Source organism: Pleurodeles waltl, chromosome 2_2, assembly GCF_031143425.1.
Source record: "Pleurodeles waltl isolate 20211129_DDA chromosome 2_2, aPleWal1.hap1.20221129, whole genome shotgun sequence".
NCBI lineage: Eukaryota > Metazoa > Chordata > Amphibia > Caudata > Salamandridae > Pleurodeles > Pleurodeles waltl.
In genome coordinates, this window is record NC_090439.1 from 1,125,043,188 (window position 1) to 1,125,059,919 (window position 16,732).

General features: G+C 48.7%; 1 protein-coding gene across 3 annotated transcripts in view; it reads right to left on the minus strand.

Annotated features, from left to right (window-relative positions):
• The window catches only part of LOC138282926 (microtubule-actin cross-linking factor 1, isoforms 6/7-like), a 533,430-nt gene that overhangs the window by 35,132 nt on the left and 481,566 nt on the right, over window positions 1–16,732 (minus strand). For all 3 annotated transcript variants that reach the window (XM_069220983.1, XM_069220984.1, XM_069220985.1), the window contains exons 36-37: window positions 792–866; window positions 218–335 (exon numbers count right to left, since the gene is read on the minus strand). In XM_069220983.1, coding sequence (XP_069077084.1) covers window positions 218–335; window positions 792–866 — 193 coding nt within the window. The remainder of the gene's footprint in view (window positions 1–217; window positions 336–791; window positions 867–16,732) is intronic.

The following is a 16,732-nucleotide window of genomic DNA, read 5'->3' on the forward strand; positions in this document are numbered from 1 at the left end:
CTCAGAATTACAGTGCTTAGGCACATGGCAGCCGAGGTCAGCATACCCAATACAAAATCCTCCATCTGTCAACACCACATAATAATGCAGAGTGAAGTTTGTTTACTTTTCCGCCAATAGTAATGACAATAGTTGTGATATAGGGTCCATGCCTGTTGTAAAATGTGTCACATGGTCTACAGCTGCCGCACTACAAGCATGTACAATGGTCTCGTACCTCTGCAGGGATCATTCTTTACCAGGAACTCATCGAGGGCAATCCAGCCACCACCAACACGCACCATCAGTGTGCTCCTCAGTATCCGCACCATCCGCAGCTGCTGAGACTCACCGAACTGTGCAAAGGAACAACATATCTATCAGGAGATGAGAAAAGGAAACCCAGTCGAGGGTAGGATGTGAAGGTAGACAGTACAGAATAGCATTCTGGGAGTGATGAGACAGCTTGGTGTTTTTGGAAACAGGAAACAACTGAAGGTTCGATGCAGGTCACTTGTCGGTAGAGTAGAGAAAAGGGACACCTAATGCCAGCCCAAGAGAGTAACACAATGAACAATGAACGCAATGAACAGTGAAAAGAAAGGGTGGATGCAAGAAGATGGTTACACAGTGGAAAATCTCAAGGTGGCCCTGTGGTAAGGTGAATGAACTGACAGAAGACAGCACCATGGAAAACAATGCACGGGACAGAAATGGTAAAAATACTGAAAGGATGATACTGTGGGGAGAGAGGAAGCTACAGTGAGGTACAAAGTGGAGAACGAAGGGACACTGAGCAGTATAGAACTTACCCGGTACCGGTTGGCGCTGATCTGCTCTACCTGGAATTGCTTTGCGCAGTTGCACTGAGCCACCTGCCGGTTTACCTAAAAAGCAACCACACTTTTGAAACTTTTCTGACAGATAACCTGTACAATCAGACTGTACTTCCTCCTCTGACAAAACTGCAGAGGCAGCAATCACTACAACAATAGGAGGAAGTGCAGACAGCAACAATGGTACTGAAAATGCAGTACTGTGATATATGATAGCACACCACACACATGCATGAGTACTTCATTCAACATGTGTTAAAAATACAGATGGACTCTTTTAAAGATTGCTGTGGGGGGGGGGGGGGGGGGGAGGCACAAAAAAATGTGGACCCTGGTAAACTAGAGTTGAACCCAAACAGCTGAAGACTGAAGAAGGTGAGATATATCCTACCTCATTGAGGTGACAAATAATTGTTCTGGTAGCACAGAAAATACATAAGATTCAATGAAATCCTCTTAAGAATCAGGACCATTTATCAACTCAGATACAGTGTGCATTAAAAGTTGAGAAATGACCTCTGGCATTTCAAATGGTGTGGTAGAACAATTTACTTCTGGTGTCGCACTTTCTGGTGAGAACTCTTTCCAACTGCAGGCTCGCACCATTACAATTTTTCGCAGTAGCCAGAGTGGATCTGGAAGATGTCACACCAGAGCTCCCACATGGCACTGTGGGCTCCGCATTGGCTTTGGTCTGCCCCAGAAATGACAGAGAAGAGTTGTATATAAGCACCCCCGCATGCTGATGTCAGTTTCTTGCTTGACTCTTTCCACGCCCTCTGACGCGAAGCACAAAATAATTAGTGGTTCCAGTATGCAGATCTTTAACCGGGACCTTTTTAGATGGTAAAAATAGAGACTACTCCATAGAACGGGGAGGTGGAAGGATAGTGAGGAATCTGCAGTTTGATAGATTATCCACCAGAAGGATAAACTGCTTACCTGTAAACCTAGTTCTCCCTATCAAAGTCATAAGCACTGACTAGTCCAGCGCACGTACCCCATAGTACTTCTTAAATATTAAAATATAAAATAATAAAATATATATATATATATATATATATATATATATATATATATATATAAACCTTGCATGCAGTACTTACACACACACACACACACATATATCTGCGGCTTATAGAAAGGGTAAAAATGGCCTGATTCCATTTGTTTTTCTTTAAAATAAATAAATAAATAACTAACACAACTCAAAACAATGCTAATAATGAAAAGCTGACCGTAGGAAGTCTTCCACAAACCTTTATTTGAACAAAGGGAAAAGGAATATGAGATATTGTTAACCAACAGACTACGATTAAAATAGTAAGCATAAAAACTGGTACAGTGTCTTTAAGAACCTCATGGTGCCCCTGTATGCCATGATGCCCCACAGGTGACAGGTCAGGTCATTGTTACGGAAAAAACAAAGGATTCCTACATAGAGAACCTGTTGAGAGCTGCAATGGCTTTTGTTTGGGAAGTGGGTGGGCTGCTCATGACTTTGATGAGGAAGGCAACTAGGATTACAGGTAAGCAATTTATCCCTCCTTTCCAGGGGATCCTCAACAATAGTCACAAGCACTGAATAGAATGACAAGACCATCCCATAAAGCGCAAACTTAGAAGCTGAAAACAGCCCCAACATTTAACCAAAAAGATTCCTCAAAGAAGCCTATCCTGCTTGAGTATCTGCTTTAGCATCTGAATACAGACAGTAATGCCTAGTTAAAGGAATGAGCAGATTTCCAGGTAGCGACTACAAATTTCAGCAATCAGAGCATTTCTTAAAAGAGCTGCAGTAGCAGCTTTTCCCCTTGTAAAGTGTGCTCCAGGTCTAACAGGTAATGACTTGTTAGCTAGCTAGTATAACAGTATAATGCAGGAAACAATCCATCTGGAAATAGACAGCTTAGATGAGGCTAAAACTGTTCTCACTTGACCACGGTTGAGAAAAAGGTGAGTTGATTTGCTAATATTCTTGGTCTTGTCCAAATAGAATTTTAACAGTCATAAAATCCAGTGAATCAAGTGGCCTCTCAGCTGGATTTGAAGGATTAGGAAAGAAAGTAGGTAGAGAGATGTTCTGATTGATGTGAAAATCTGAGCATACCTTGAGCTTCATTTTCACTTACCCTATGGACGGAAGAGATAGCCACCAAACAAGCTGCTTTACAAGTGAGATATTGCAAAAAGGATTTATGGATTGGCTCAAATGAAGGGCCCATCAATTTGGAAAGGACAATGTTTAGTTCCCATGGAGGGGAGGGATTTCTGACTTGGGGAAACACCCTTTTGAGCCTTTCGAGAAAGTCCTTTACCACTGGGATTTGGAAAAAGGATGATGGATATTTCCTGTAGACTGTAATGGCTGCAAGGTGTACCCTGATTGAGGAGAATTATAACCCCGATTTAGCCAAGAGTAGAAGATCCGAGATTAATACATCCTCTTGACATGAAATTGGATTGTGATTGTTTTGTGTTCACCAAAAATAAAACCACTTCCATTTGAATGCATATGATCTTCTAGTTGAAGGTTTCCTAGCTTCCCTCAGAATGTTCATACATTCTTCAGAAAGTTCTAAATGTCTATATTGGAGGTCTTAAAGAGCCATGCCTTCAAATTCAGGGATGAGAGATTGGGGTGTTAGTATCTGTCCTCCAAACTTGAACAGGTGATCCTGTCAGCAGGGGAGCCTGTTGTGGGGCCTCTCCAAGAGGTGTAGAAGGTCTATGACCCACCACTGGCGAGGCCACTCTGGAGCTATGAGTATCATTCTGGAATGAGATTGATGCAGCTTGAGAATCACTGGTGGAATGAGAGGAATTGGTGAAAATTTGTAGTGAAATTTCCCTGACCCTTGGACCCTGGCTGGGAGAATCTGGACACGTAGTCTTGGCATTTTCTGTTGTCGACGTCTACCAACAAGTCTATTTGAGGATATCCCCATTCATGAAAGATTTTGTGCAAAGACGTTGTTGTTAAGAGTCCAATAGTAATTATCTTGAAAATTTCAGATGAGATTTTCTGCCAGAATGTTTTGAGTGCCTGTCAGATGGACGGCCGTTATTGTGTTATTTCTTGCTAGAAGCCAGTTTCAGATAGTCTGAGCCGAGAGAAAAAGAGAGCGAGAAAACACTCCTCCTTGTTTGTTGAGGTAACACATGGGTTACGCATGGGTTGTACTGTCAGTCTGGACAAGGACACAGTTGCACAGTTGGTTTTGATTACTTGGAAGAAATTCTTCAGAGCACAGGGATTGCTCTCAGTTCTAGCATGTCAATATGATAAGCCTTCTTCTGACTACACACCCTGCATGTGAAGAGGACACATGTGAGCTCACCCTTGGAGGGAGGCATCAGTAATCAGAGTCTGACTGGGTGGGTTCTGATGAAATGGTATCCTACCAGATTGTGTTTCTGGGTCCACCATGGAAAAGACTGAAGTGTAGCTTGAGCTAGCATCAGCTTGTCCTCTCGGCGGTTGGAGAGCTGATTCCACTGGTCTTCCAAGCACTGCAAAGGGGCCTCACGTGCAACCTCGCATTCAACACTATGAAGATGCAAGAGGCCCTTGACCCCAGCAGGGACGCTATTTGTCTTGGAGAAGGATGACAAACCTGCAAAAGGCTGCAACATTTCAGACTGCTAGATGATAAGTCTCCTCTGAAGGATACTCTCTTGTGGACTGTGTATCCAGCGTAGCCCCAAAGTAGTGTAGCTTCTGTACTGGATGAACTGTAAAATTTTAGAATTTGATCCAAAGCTCCAAACATGTGAGAGTTAATACACCTATGTTAAAATGCTCCCTTGTTTGTGGTGGAGGAGCTTTTTACTAGCCAGTCATTGAGGTAAGGATACACAAAGATCTTTTTTCCTCCAGAAGAATGCTGCAACAACAGCCCTGCATTTTGAAAATGTCCGTGGGGTGACAAGAGACCAAATGGGAGTACCTTGCACTGATAATACTGAGATCCTACTTTGAAGCAGAGACACTTGCAATGTTTAATGAAGAAGGATATGGAAAGTTGCATCTTGAAGGTCTATCACACACATGCAAACTCCTTGCTGCAACTGTGGATAGATTTGGTGTAGAGCCAGCATCCTGAATTATTCTTGTGTTTGTTGAGTACTCCAAGATCTCGAATGTGTCTGAATTTTTGCTTTGGTCCCTTCTTTTTCACTAAAAACTAACAGGAATAGATTCCTGTTTTCTTTTGATTACACAGGACCTCTTCTATAGCCTCTTTTAGCATTAGGGTTTTGACTTCTGGCTGCAAGACGTCTATCTGGTACTGGGATGTTTTTGTCGGTGAAACATTTAGAAGAGGGGACTTGAAGCGAAGAGAGTAGCCATTCTGTACAAAATTAAAGCCCCATTTGTCTTTGGTAATAGTCTACCACTCTTCCCAGTGATCTACGATACTTCCCTGCCACAGGAGCTGGGAAGGCTGAAGGGGGAAATAGCTCCTCAATGCCTGGCAGAAAGCTTTCCCACAGCTGCAAGTTGCTGCTGTTGCCGAGTGACCCTTTCTCTGGATTGTCTGTCAGGATAGAAATGGGGCTGTGACTGCTGCTGGTGTTGCTGCCTTTGATGGGGTTTGAACCCTCTGCTGGAAACACCTCCTGTTGTAGGGCCTGTAACCCTTCAGAATTTCTTCCTTTTCTCCAGTCCTACCGCTTTTAGAGTGTCCAGCTCCACCTTCATCCTGGACAACTTCTCATCAGCATGGGAACCAAAAAGGGTGTTGCCAGAGAATGGAAGGTTCAAGATCCGATGTTGAGCCTCTGAGTTCATCCCCGTAAGGCAAAGCCAGAATGATCTTCTTGCACCTATGCCATGGGCATACCCATGCGCTGTCAGTTCTGAGGTATCCGTAACTGCAATAATGATTTGGTTAGAGACTAGGCCGCCCTCATTAAGCACCTCCAAGAAGTGCTGTCTGTCTTCTTTAGGCAGCCTTTTGGCGAATATGGCTAAGGAATCCCAGAGGGATCTGTCATAATGTCCCAGTAGAACCCAAGAACTAGCCACTTTCATAAAAGATGCTGATTTTCCACACATCTTTTTCCCCAGCGTATCCATTTGCGTGCATTCTTTGTCCAGTGGGACCAAAGATGAAGAGGAGGAAGCAGAATGGGACTGCTACTATCACAGAGTCTGGAGGAGTATCAGCGTGGAGAAATAGTGGATCCTGTTAAGGAGCCTTCTACTTCTTCAGAATCCTAGATGACACCGATTTCAAAGATGCTGAAATGAAAAACAGCTGCACTGCTCGTTCTAGAAGACTCGGTACTAGTGGCAAGAGTGCCCTTGAAGCTGTTGTATGGTGTAGGGTTTTGAAAATCACAGAAGAGGATGTTGTCGCTGTTGGAATGTCAATTTGGAGCTTAGTGCCATCTCTGATTGATGTTGTAGGCCAGGATGGTGTCCGCTGTCTTGTGCGAGATCTAGATCTTCTGGACCTAGACCTGGACCTAGATGTTCTGTGAGATCTAGAATGATGACAAGCAGGACTTCTAGACCTCCTAGGTGAATGAGGACTCCTAAGTGGCACAGTCATTCTAGCTGTCAGGGGTACCATCACTGTGCTTAGAGAGAACTTTAGTGAAGGTGTTTTCTTAGAAGACGGTGTAATAGGCCTGGAAGGAGAATATGGTTGAGTATTCAGAGCAGCCCTCAACCTTTCCTAAGTCTTGTTCGCTGCTCCACTCTGCAGATATCATAGCACAGAGGCACCCTTCTGGTCCTCCAACTACCTTGTACCGGTTCGAGCCCAGGTGCCCCCTCCCATGTAATCTACTGTCTTTTTGGCTGGTATTTTAGTGCTTAGTAATTTACTTTCCCTTAGTAGGTGTGAGTTCTCCCCCTAACTATTTAATGTTTTACTGTGCTTCTGCTAGTTGTGTGCCCAATCTTTCTGTTTCTATTGTGCTGATCTTTCCACTTAGTTTTTCTACTGCCCAAGCCCCTGCCCTCCAGGACAGCCCCTCCCACCTCCCAGGGCTACTTAATGAATGCTGCAGTGTGGCAGTGCCACTGGCGTGTCAAAGGCAAACCGATCCACGCCCAGCGCTAGAAACCCTGGCCCCCCAGCACTCTCACACCTACTCTGCATCCACAGCGGGACCTTTCACCTGCTTCAATTGCTGCTTCACCGCCACCCCTATAGCATACAATGCCACAACAACCCCAGATGCCGACATCCCACGGCCCAACTCAAATGTTTCCTGATCAACGCCAGATCACTCTGCAAACACACAACCGAGACCTGAGACACCATCCTTGACCCTGATGTGACCTTCATCACGGAGACCTGGCTCACTCCAGCATCAGCCCCAGACATCGCCCTGGCAACCCTGAATAGCTACAAGATGAAGCACTGCGACCGCACCAACAGACACGGGGGCGGGGGGGATCAGCATCATGCACAAGCAAACAATCACTTGCACCATCACCAACGACACCGTGCCAAATATGAAACACATGAATTTCCAGCTCATCGTGGACATCATAACAACCATCAAAGACACCCTCGCATATAGACCACAAGGATCACGAACTGGCCTTAGTGATGCCGTTACCAACTTCATCACCATGCTCGTTGTCGAATCTGAACACTATATGTTCCTGGGAGATCTTAACTTCCACCTGGACAATGCCACCCACCTCCTGGAAAGACTAGACAATGTTGGCCTCAAACAGATAGTCACCGACCCCATACACAAAGTAGGATACACGCTAGACCTCATCTTCACATCTAGCAACAGAATCAGATACTACCACGCATTGGAACTCACATGGACAGATCACACCATCGTACACTTCACCCTCACTGGTCCATCGCGCACCACTCCCAACCAACACAGCGTGCCATAACGCAGCTGGACCAGGGTAACTCAGCAGCAAAAGGCCGATGTCCTCAGAACCACGAAACCCAACATAGCCACCAACCTAGATCAAACAGTAGAGAACTTTAACATCTGGATCACCAATGCGGCCGACCAAGTTGCCCCCACCAAATGACCCAAGATGCACAGACCCACCAAACAAGCCAGCTGGTACATACCTGAACTCAGGGAATCAAAATGCAAATCTAAATGACTAGAAAGAGGGTGGCAAACTAGTAGAATCAACACCGACCAAGCCGCCTACAAAGCAGCTCTCAGTGACTACCACAGCCAGCTCAAAGCCACAAAGATGGAAGCCCTAATACACAGGATCGAAGAACAGTTCCAACCAAACCAAAGAACACTTCACCATCGTCACAGAATTCATCTGCCCATCAGCCACACACTACTCCCTCCCTCACAAGAGCGCTTCAACACCCTTACCGACCACTTCCACAATAAAATAGGAGCCATCTACAGAAACTTTGATCCCTAACCCTATGACTTCCTCAGCAAACCATCAACCTCCACCACCTACCACCCGATCACCACATGGGAACAGCTAAGTACACCAACAACTACCTCCCTAATGAACTCCATCCACTCAGCAGCACTCACCGACCCAGGCCCTCATTGACTCCACAACCTTGGAAGCACCAAGATCATCCACCAGCTCACCACCATCCTCAATACTTCCATAACTACAGTCACCCTTCCCAACGCATGCAAGTACGCAGAAGTGAGACCCCTACTTAAGAAGCCTTTGGCCGACCCTATCGAGCTCCAGAACTACCATCCCATTTCCCTCCTTCCATTCCCTGCTAAAGTCTTAGAGAACGCTATCAACCTCCAACTCACCGACCACCTGGAAAGAAACAAACTGCTGGCTTTGAAGCCCATCCCAGTCAGGCTCCAGAACTCATCTCACCACCTAGACAGCCCTGATCGCTGTGACCGCCATTTTCTATCTGTGCACTCACTTGCTACCTGACCTTCAACAGGTGAGGACCTACACTGCAAGTGCTGCTGTGACCTGTGTCTGGAAGCGACAATGGCTCGAGTGTCTGGGGAAAGGGCCCCTGCCTTCACTTCCGAGGAGTTGGAGAGACTAGTGGATGGGGCCCTACCCCAGTATACTTTACTCTATGGTCCTCCAGACAAACAGGTGAGTACACTGTGAGCATGATGCGTGGGCCATGAATGAAGGGATTGCTGTGTGTGTAAGCCCCGTGTAGGGGTCTGAGGGGTCCTGGGCAGAGTGTTGCATATATGTTGGGCAACGTATGTGCGTAAGTGGATGGGGGGGATATGGTGGGCCATGAGTATAACTGTCCAGACGGTATGACTAATCCCTTTTCTGCTGTATTTTTTCTGAAGGTCAGCGCCCATCAGAAAAAGGGTATTTGGCGTGCCATCGCCAAGGAGGTGCGGACCCTGGGGGTCTTTGACAGGTGGAGCACCCACTGCCGCAAACGGTGGGAGGACCTGCGCCGCTGGGCAAGGAAGACGGCGGAGGCCCAGCTGGGGCTGGCCTCCCAACGAGGAAGAGGTGGCCGTCGTACCCTGACCCTGTGATGTTCCGCATCCTGGCGGTGGCCTATCCAGAGTTGGATGGGCGCTTGTAGGCATCACAGCAGCCACAAAGGGGTGAGTACAGATTCTGAATTATCACTCTGCGCGCATTAAGGTATTTCCTGGGTGGGGGATGTGGGCTGTGGGTGCCCCTAGGCCAGGGCAAACATGGCAGGGTATGTTCAATGATGGGCAAGATCAGATGCACTCCAACCCAAATAGTGTTAGTGGGCATCTACTACTGGGCAGGGTCCTGTGGGTTTCAGGTGTGCAGCTAATGGTGTTAGGCATTGTACCCCATGGGCTGGTGACTAGCAGTGTAACTGGTAGTGCATGGCCCAGTGCATATGGCTGTTCCCTGTGTGTTGTGTACGCCAACGGTAGTGTTGTTGCTGGCACTGACCAAGTGTATCCTCTGTCTCTTCCCCCCCTTTTTGTTTTGTCACCCTGTCCTTGTGTGCATTAGCATCATCTGGCAGAGGAGCAGAGGCACCGGCGACAGAGGGAGCTGCATCTCACATGGGCCTGGAGGCCGAATCCACCAACGGTGAGGGCACCAGTAGGACGGAGGGGGAGGGGAACACCACAATGGAGGCAGGAGGGGACACTACCGATAGCACCTCCTCCTCCGATGGAAGCTCTCTGGCGGTGGCGGAAACCTCTGTGCCCACCCCAACAACAGGTACAGCCGCCACCCCCGTACCAGCACCGCCCTCCCAGCAGCCCTTCAGCGTGTTTCCCGTGCCCGCTCACCCAGGAGGGTGGGCATCTCCTTCGCCCCAGGCACCTCAGGCCCTGCTCCAGTCAGCCCTGCTGCCCTCAGTGAGGAGGCTATTGATCTCCTGAGATCACTCTCTGTTGGGCAGTCAACCATACTGAATGCCATCCAGGGTGTAGCATGGCATTTGCAACAAACAAATGCATACCTGGAGGGCATTCACTCTGGCGTGGCTGCCCAACAGAGAGCATTCCAGTCTCTGGCTTCTGCACCGATGGCAGCCATTGTCCCTGTCTCCAGCACACCTTCCAACTTCCTCTACCCAGTCACAATCCCCTCAACCCCTGCCTATCCCAAGCACACCTTCAGACAGCAATCACCCAAATCAACACACAGAAGTGGTTCAGGCAAACACAAGCACCACACTTCCTCTCACAGGCACTCACACAAGCACCATCCACATGCAGACACACCAACATCCACTGCCTCCAGTGTGTCCCCCTCCTCCTCGTCACCCACCTCACTCCCAGTAGCGTCTCCACTCACACCTGCATGCACTACATCCTCATCCACTACCTCCATCACCAGCACGCCTATCACTACACACCCCTCACTGGCAGTTACCACCCGCACATCCATGCACACGTCCCCTGTGTCCTCTCCCACTGTGTATGTGACCCCTCATCCCAAAGTACACAAACGCAAGCACACACACACCCAACAGCCATCCACCTCACAACAGCATCCAGCCCATGCACCTGCACCCAAACACAGCAGACTGACACCTCCTACAACCACTCCCAAACCTTCACCCTCTTCTCGCCCCAGTGTCCCTAAGAAGCTTTTCCTCAACAACAGTGACCTATTCCCTACCCCTCCCCCCCGTCCTTCACCTCAGGCCAGGGTGGCCAGAACCCAGCCCAGCACCTCAGCCACCCAGTCCACGGCCACTGTGGTTTCTGCAGCTATTGCAGGTGGGAGAGGCTCCAAGGAGGCACCCGTCAGCCCAGCCAGTGTGCCAGCAACACCTGCCAAGGCCAAGAAGGGTCCCTCACCTAGCAAGGGCAAGAAGGGGACACCAGAAGCAAGGAGACACCACCATCTGCCAAGGGCAGGAATGGGCACAGAACACCAGCCATGGCACTTCAGCCGTCTGAGGCTGCAGGTGAAGGCCTGGAGGCTACCACTGCCAGCACTGCCACCTGCACTGCGGCCAGCACCGCCACCTGCACAGCGGCCAGCACCGCCACCTGCACCGCGGCCAGCAGCAGCAGCCCCAGGGGCAGCCGTCCGAGGCTGCAGGTGAAGGCCTGGAGGCTACCACCACCACTGCCAGCACCGCCACCTGCACCGTGGTCAGCAGCGCCGCCACATGCCCCACCGTCAGCAGCACCACTGCCAGCAGCAGCAGCCCCAGTTGGCAGCCGTCCGAGGCTTCAGGTGAAGGCCTGGAGGCTACCACCACCACTGCCAGCACCGCCACCTGCACCGCGGCCAGCACCACCACATGCACCGTGGACAGCACCGCCACCTGCCCCGCCACCAGCAGCACCACTGCCAGCAGCAGCAGCCCCAGTGGGCAGCTGTCCGAGGCTGCAGGTGAAGGCCTGGAGGCTACCACCACCACTGCCAGCACTGCCACCAGCAGCGCAACTGGCATCCACTGAGCAGCCGTCACCGCCAGAGAGCATTGTGTAGTGGTAACTACATGGGTTGCAGTGCGTCCTGGCCCCTGCAACACCTGTCGGTGTGACACACAGGTGAGAGACTGTGACCTTGCCCCATCCAGGATGAAGCACACTGGGCACAAGGCCCCCTCCAGAACCAGTGGAAGAAGGCATCCACTCAGCCCCTCATTGCCAGGATGAAGCACACTGGGCACAAGGCCCCCTCCAGAACCAGTGGAAGAAGGCATCCACTTGAGAGACTGTGGCCTTGCACTCCCCAGGACCAAGCAGTGGGCAAACCATCCACTTGAGAGACTGAGGCCTTGCACTCCCCAGGACCAAGCAGTAGGCAAACCAGCCACTTGAGAGACTGTGGCCTTGCACTCCCCAGGGCCAAGCAGCGGGCAAACCACCCACTTGAGAGACTGTGGCTTTGCACTCCCCAGGACCAAGCAGTGGGCATGGAGCCCCCTCCAGGCCAGTGGCGTTATACCATCTTCCGGCTGAGGTGCCCCCCCCATTCCCCGTCCCCCTGAGGTGCCTGTGTGTTTTCGACCTCATGCCCCTGCAGTGTTCTCTCCATATTGGAGTCAAGTGTGGCCTTGGCCTATGTGTTTTGGCCCAGTGGGCCACGGACATTTTTGAGTGGGCATTGTCCCTCCTTTTGTATATATTGTATATATTGTACATACGGTTTATTGATTTAAGAACATATTTCTCAAAATGTCTAATATTACACTCATATTACTCCATTCCATTTGTCCTTGCGTTATTCCTGAGGGTTACGGGGTGTATATGTAATGTTGTTGCATGTGTTTGTGTTTATGGTGTTGGTGGTGGGGGTGATGCGTGTGTGTGTGTCACTCTCTTTTTCCTCCCCCCCTCCCCTGTGTGCTAGGTGCAGTACTCACCGTGGTCGCCTTCGCCGGCGTTCGTGTTCCTGGTGTATGAGAAGGTACACCAGCATGGGGAACACCTGCAGTTAGTGCTCCATGGCGTCCTGTTTCTTCCTTGAGTGTCCAGAGGTGAGTTGTTTCCCTTCTGTGTTCTGTTTCCGCCGTGCTTTTGATGGCGGTGGTACCGCCCTGGGAAATCTGGCGGATAGGCCGGTTGTAATGCTGTGGGCAGTACACTGTCTTCCGCCTGGCTGTTGGCGGTTACCGCCGCGGTGTTTGTTGCTACCGCTGTGGCGGTCGGAGTGTTAAAGTGGCTGTTTGTGTTGGCAGTTTCCCCCGTGGTCATGATTCCAATTTTTTTACCACCGGCCTGTTGGCGGTATTACCGCCGCTTTATCACATACCGCCAGGGTTGTAATGAGGGCTATTATCTGTTATCCTTCTGCAGTCTTTCTACCTGTCTATGTCGAAATTTGGTGTTCCTTCGATGTCGAGCAAGGTATTTCCTTAGGTTTTGACGTTGAATGCTCTAGTGACGTCGATGGTAGCACCGCAGGTGATGGCTGCTTCGCCGAAGCAGATTGCCTCGATGACACATGTGTTCTCGATGTAGAGGGATGGTATTGAGTTGCCGATGTCAGCTTTACCAGCGAAGGCCACTTCTATGTTCAAGAGAGCCTTGACGTTGACTGGTGGTGACTCCTCACCAGTAATGTTGCTTCTGGCTTCGAGCGTGTTCCGACGTGCAGGGATGAGCCAACCCCACCTTTGATGGCGTCTTTGATGTCAACCATGAACAGAGTGGTATTCTTCTCAACATCCTACTTCTTGACGTCGACCGGACCTCGCTTTCTGGTGTTTCTCTAGAAATCTTACTCTGTGGTGTGTTCTTGAGCGACAAGAGGGCTCTTTAGAGGAAGGCCTCTTCTGGATGATCTTCTCTCCTGGAGCCCATGAAGCCTGATCTTCTCTCTCTGTCCTTCAAAGAACACCTCCATAGCTTCTGGCAGTGAGGAAAGGAATCAGGCCTGTGAGACTCTGGAAGGCATACAATACAAACTGCATGAGGAACAGTTTGGGCCTTTTTCTTCCCACATGAAGGGCACTTCACAAAGAGTGAAGGCATTTGTGGACAGAAATAAAACTTATTTTCTGTCAGAAAACAGGTTGACAGTACAGTAGATACTGGCAACTACCAAATGAAACTGGGTTGAAAAGGTTTTAGAAAACATTTTCTGACAATTTAGTAAAAAGCAGAGAGCTCAGTGCTCCAGGATCCTACCTGAAGGAGCCAGAAAAATGAACTGACCCAACGGTCACCGGTGGGGCATGATAGGATACAGCGGGTACTGTGAGGTTCTTAAAAGCACAGCACCAGTTTTATGCTTACTATTTTACTGGCATCCTATTGGTTAACGATGTCCCATTTTCCTTTTAAATAAATAAAGGTTTGTGGAAGGCTCCTATGGTGACCTTTTTATTATTAGCATGAATTGTATTGAGTCTTATTTTTTTTTTTTTTTTTTTAAGAAAAGCAAATGTGATCTGGCCATTTTTACCCTTTTTATAGGCTGCACACACACATATATATATATACATATATATATATATATCAAAAACGAAGTTGTCCTCATGTGAAAGCGCACTCCCAACAGGTTATATAAATGGGAAGAAAAGGCAAAGCCAGCAACTCACAGTGAATTCTTTAAACAGTTTCATTATTCCAGGCCTTAAGTTATAAAATCATCTCTGGACACGTGTTTCTAGGTCAATCCTTTCTTCAGCAGAGAAAAATATAAAAGTGTTTCACCCTCATAGGTGCAGCTAGTGCTGGAAGTGTTCTAGGCATTTCTTTCTTACTGAAAAGACCGGCATGGCTTCAGCTTGTCTAATTACAGGCACCTGATTAGTCTCTTTAAATACCAGTCCGCCCCAGTGGGCCTCTCAAGTGAGCAGTGCATGCTGGTTGTGGTGGTCCTGCAATTTTTTCATTTTGCCCCAAGTGGGTTGCTGGAGCCAAATGAAATAATGAATATATATATATGTATATTAAGAACTACGTTCAAGTTTTCTACACACACACACACACACACACACACACTTATACTTTTTAAGACGTACTCTGGGGTTCCTACCTACAGGTGGGGACTACTCAGTGCTTATGACTATTGCCCCTGGAAGACAAAGACCATTACCAAAGGTACATAACTCACTCTTCTGATGGATACCTCTAATCACAGATCCCTCACTTTTAGAATACATACTAAAGCAATACCTCCTGAAGTGGAGGGTCTGTGGAGGGACCTCAGATCAAACAGTCCTGCAGGATGGAATGGGCAAAATGTTCTTCCCGTTGGACCTGTCAAGGCAGTAGTGCTTTGTGAATGTGTGCACTGACGCCCACCATGTGGCCTGACACATGTCAAGAACAGACACGCCGCATGCTAACACAGTGATGGCAGCCTAGTTCCTTGCAGAAGTGGCCCTCAGTCCCTCTGGAGGCTGGTTTTTGGCCAGTGCTAAGGGCAAAGCTAAAGCAGCTTGGAAATATAGAAGGGATCCATCAAGAGGCATATCAATAACAGATGCCTGAGCAACCCCAGCAAAACCTGTAGATCACATCCATGTATGGCAATGAAGCACCACACTAGTGCAGACTGCACGCCCCAAGCAACTGCTAGCATCCAGACCAGGACGAATCACATACGTGGATGCATCCTCACCCTCTTGGATGGACTGAGTCAAGGAGGCCCTGCACTCTTCTGAGATTGTCGGCAAGATCTTGCTGGCCATGTCCCACAGGGCAGGCATGTGACTAACAATAAACACAAACAGCATATCCCATATAACAGCATTTAACAGCCAAATAGGCAAATCATGTTTGCCTGACCACAAGGCTAGGCTGGCTAAAGAGAACGTTAGTCTTATAAATGTCTCAATCGTGTCAGACTCCCTGTTGGGAGGTGGAAGAGGTTTGCATAGGGAATGAATTAGGATTCACCTTGCTGGTAAAGCTTGGACCACCAAATTCTGAATAACAGGATTCTGTGTAAGAAAAGTAGGGCCGCGAGATGCAGATCTGTCTCGTCCTCGTCCTCTTGCTTCCACACCCTTCGCATGCTCTGAAAAATCTTCAGATGGATCCCCGCCAAAACCAGAAAAACAGTTACCCACGCCCTCGTCACAAGCCGTCTGGACTACGGAAACACCCTATATGCAGGAACCACCGCAAAACTACAGAAACGTCTTCAACGCATACAGAACGCCTCCGTACGCCTCATCCTCGACATACTGTGCCACAGCCACATAACTTCCCACCTGAAACACCTGCACTGGCTCCCCATCAACAAAAGGATCACCTTCAGGCTCCTCACCCAAGCACACAAAGCCCTCCTCAACATGGGCCCCGAATACCTCAACGGATGCCTCACGTTCTACACGCCCACCCGTCAGCTTCGCTCAGCCAGCCGCGCCCTCGCCAACGTCCCACGTATCCGCAGAACCACCGCTGGAGGTAAATCCTTCTCCTACCTGGCAGCCAAAACATGGAACTCCCTCCCCGTCCACCTAAGAACTACCCAGGACCACCTCGCCTTCAGGAAGCGCCTCAAGACATGGCTTTTTGAGCAGCAGTAACCCTCCCCCCCTTCCCTAGCGCCTTGAGACCCTTGCGGGTGAGTAGCGCGCTCTATAAATGCATTGACTGATTGATTGATTGATCTGTAACATCTGGCCGCCTGCCACTTCAGTGGTAGGCAAGAGCAATGTTTAGATCAAGTGCCCATACTTGTGTGTTAGTTATCTTAGTTAGGGCTTTGTAGAATGGAAATAAGGACTCTGAAGAAGCAGGTCCAGATTGTAAAACATGAGTAAGAATGTTTATTTTAAGTCCAACTGAAGGCAGTTACAGGTCCAGGATCTCAGCTGAACATCTGATTACTATAGAAAAGGAAGCACTCTCTTCTGTTGGCAGTCTAATGGGGCAAAACCAATCCTATGTAAGGTAAAGTATCAACCTCAATGGCCTCCTGTGAATTCATGTATAAATTAATCCCCATCATAACCACCTTGATCTCCGAGTGTCATAAATGAAACTGAAAAGCTGATGAAGCCTCTGTGGATGGCTCCATGGTAAAGGGAGACTATTGTTTGGATGAGGCTGTGTGGTGGGAAAGT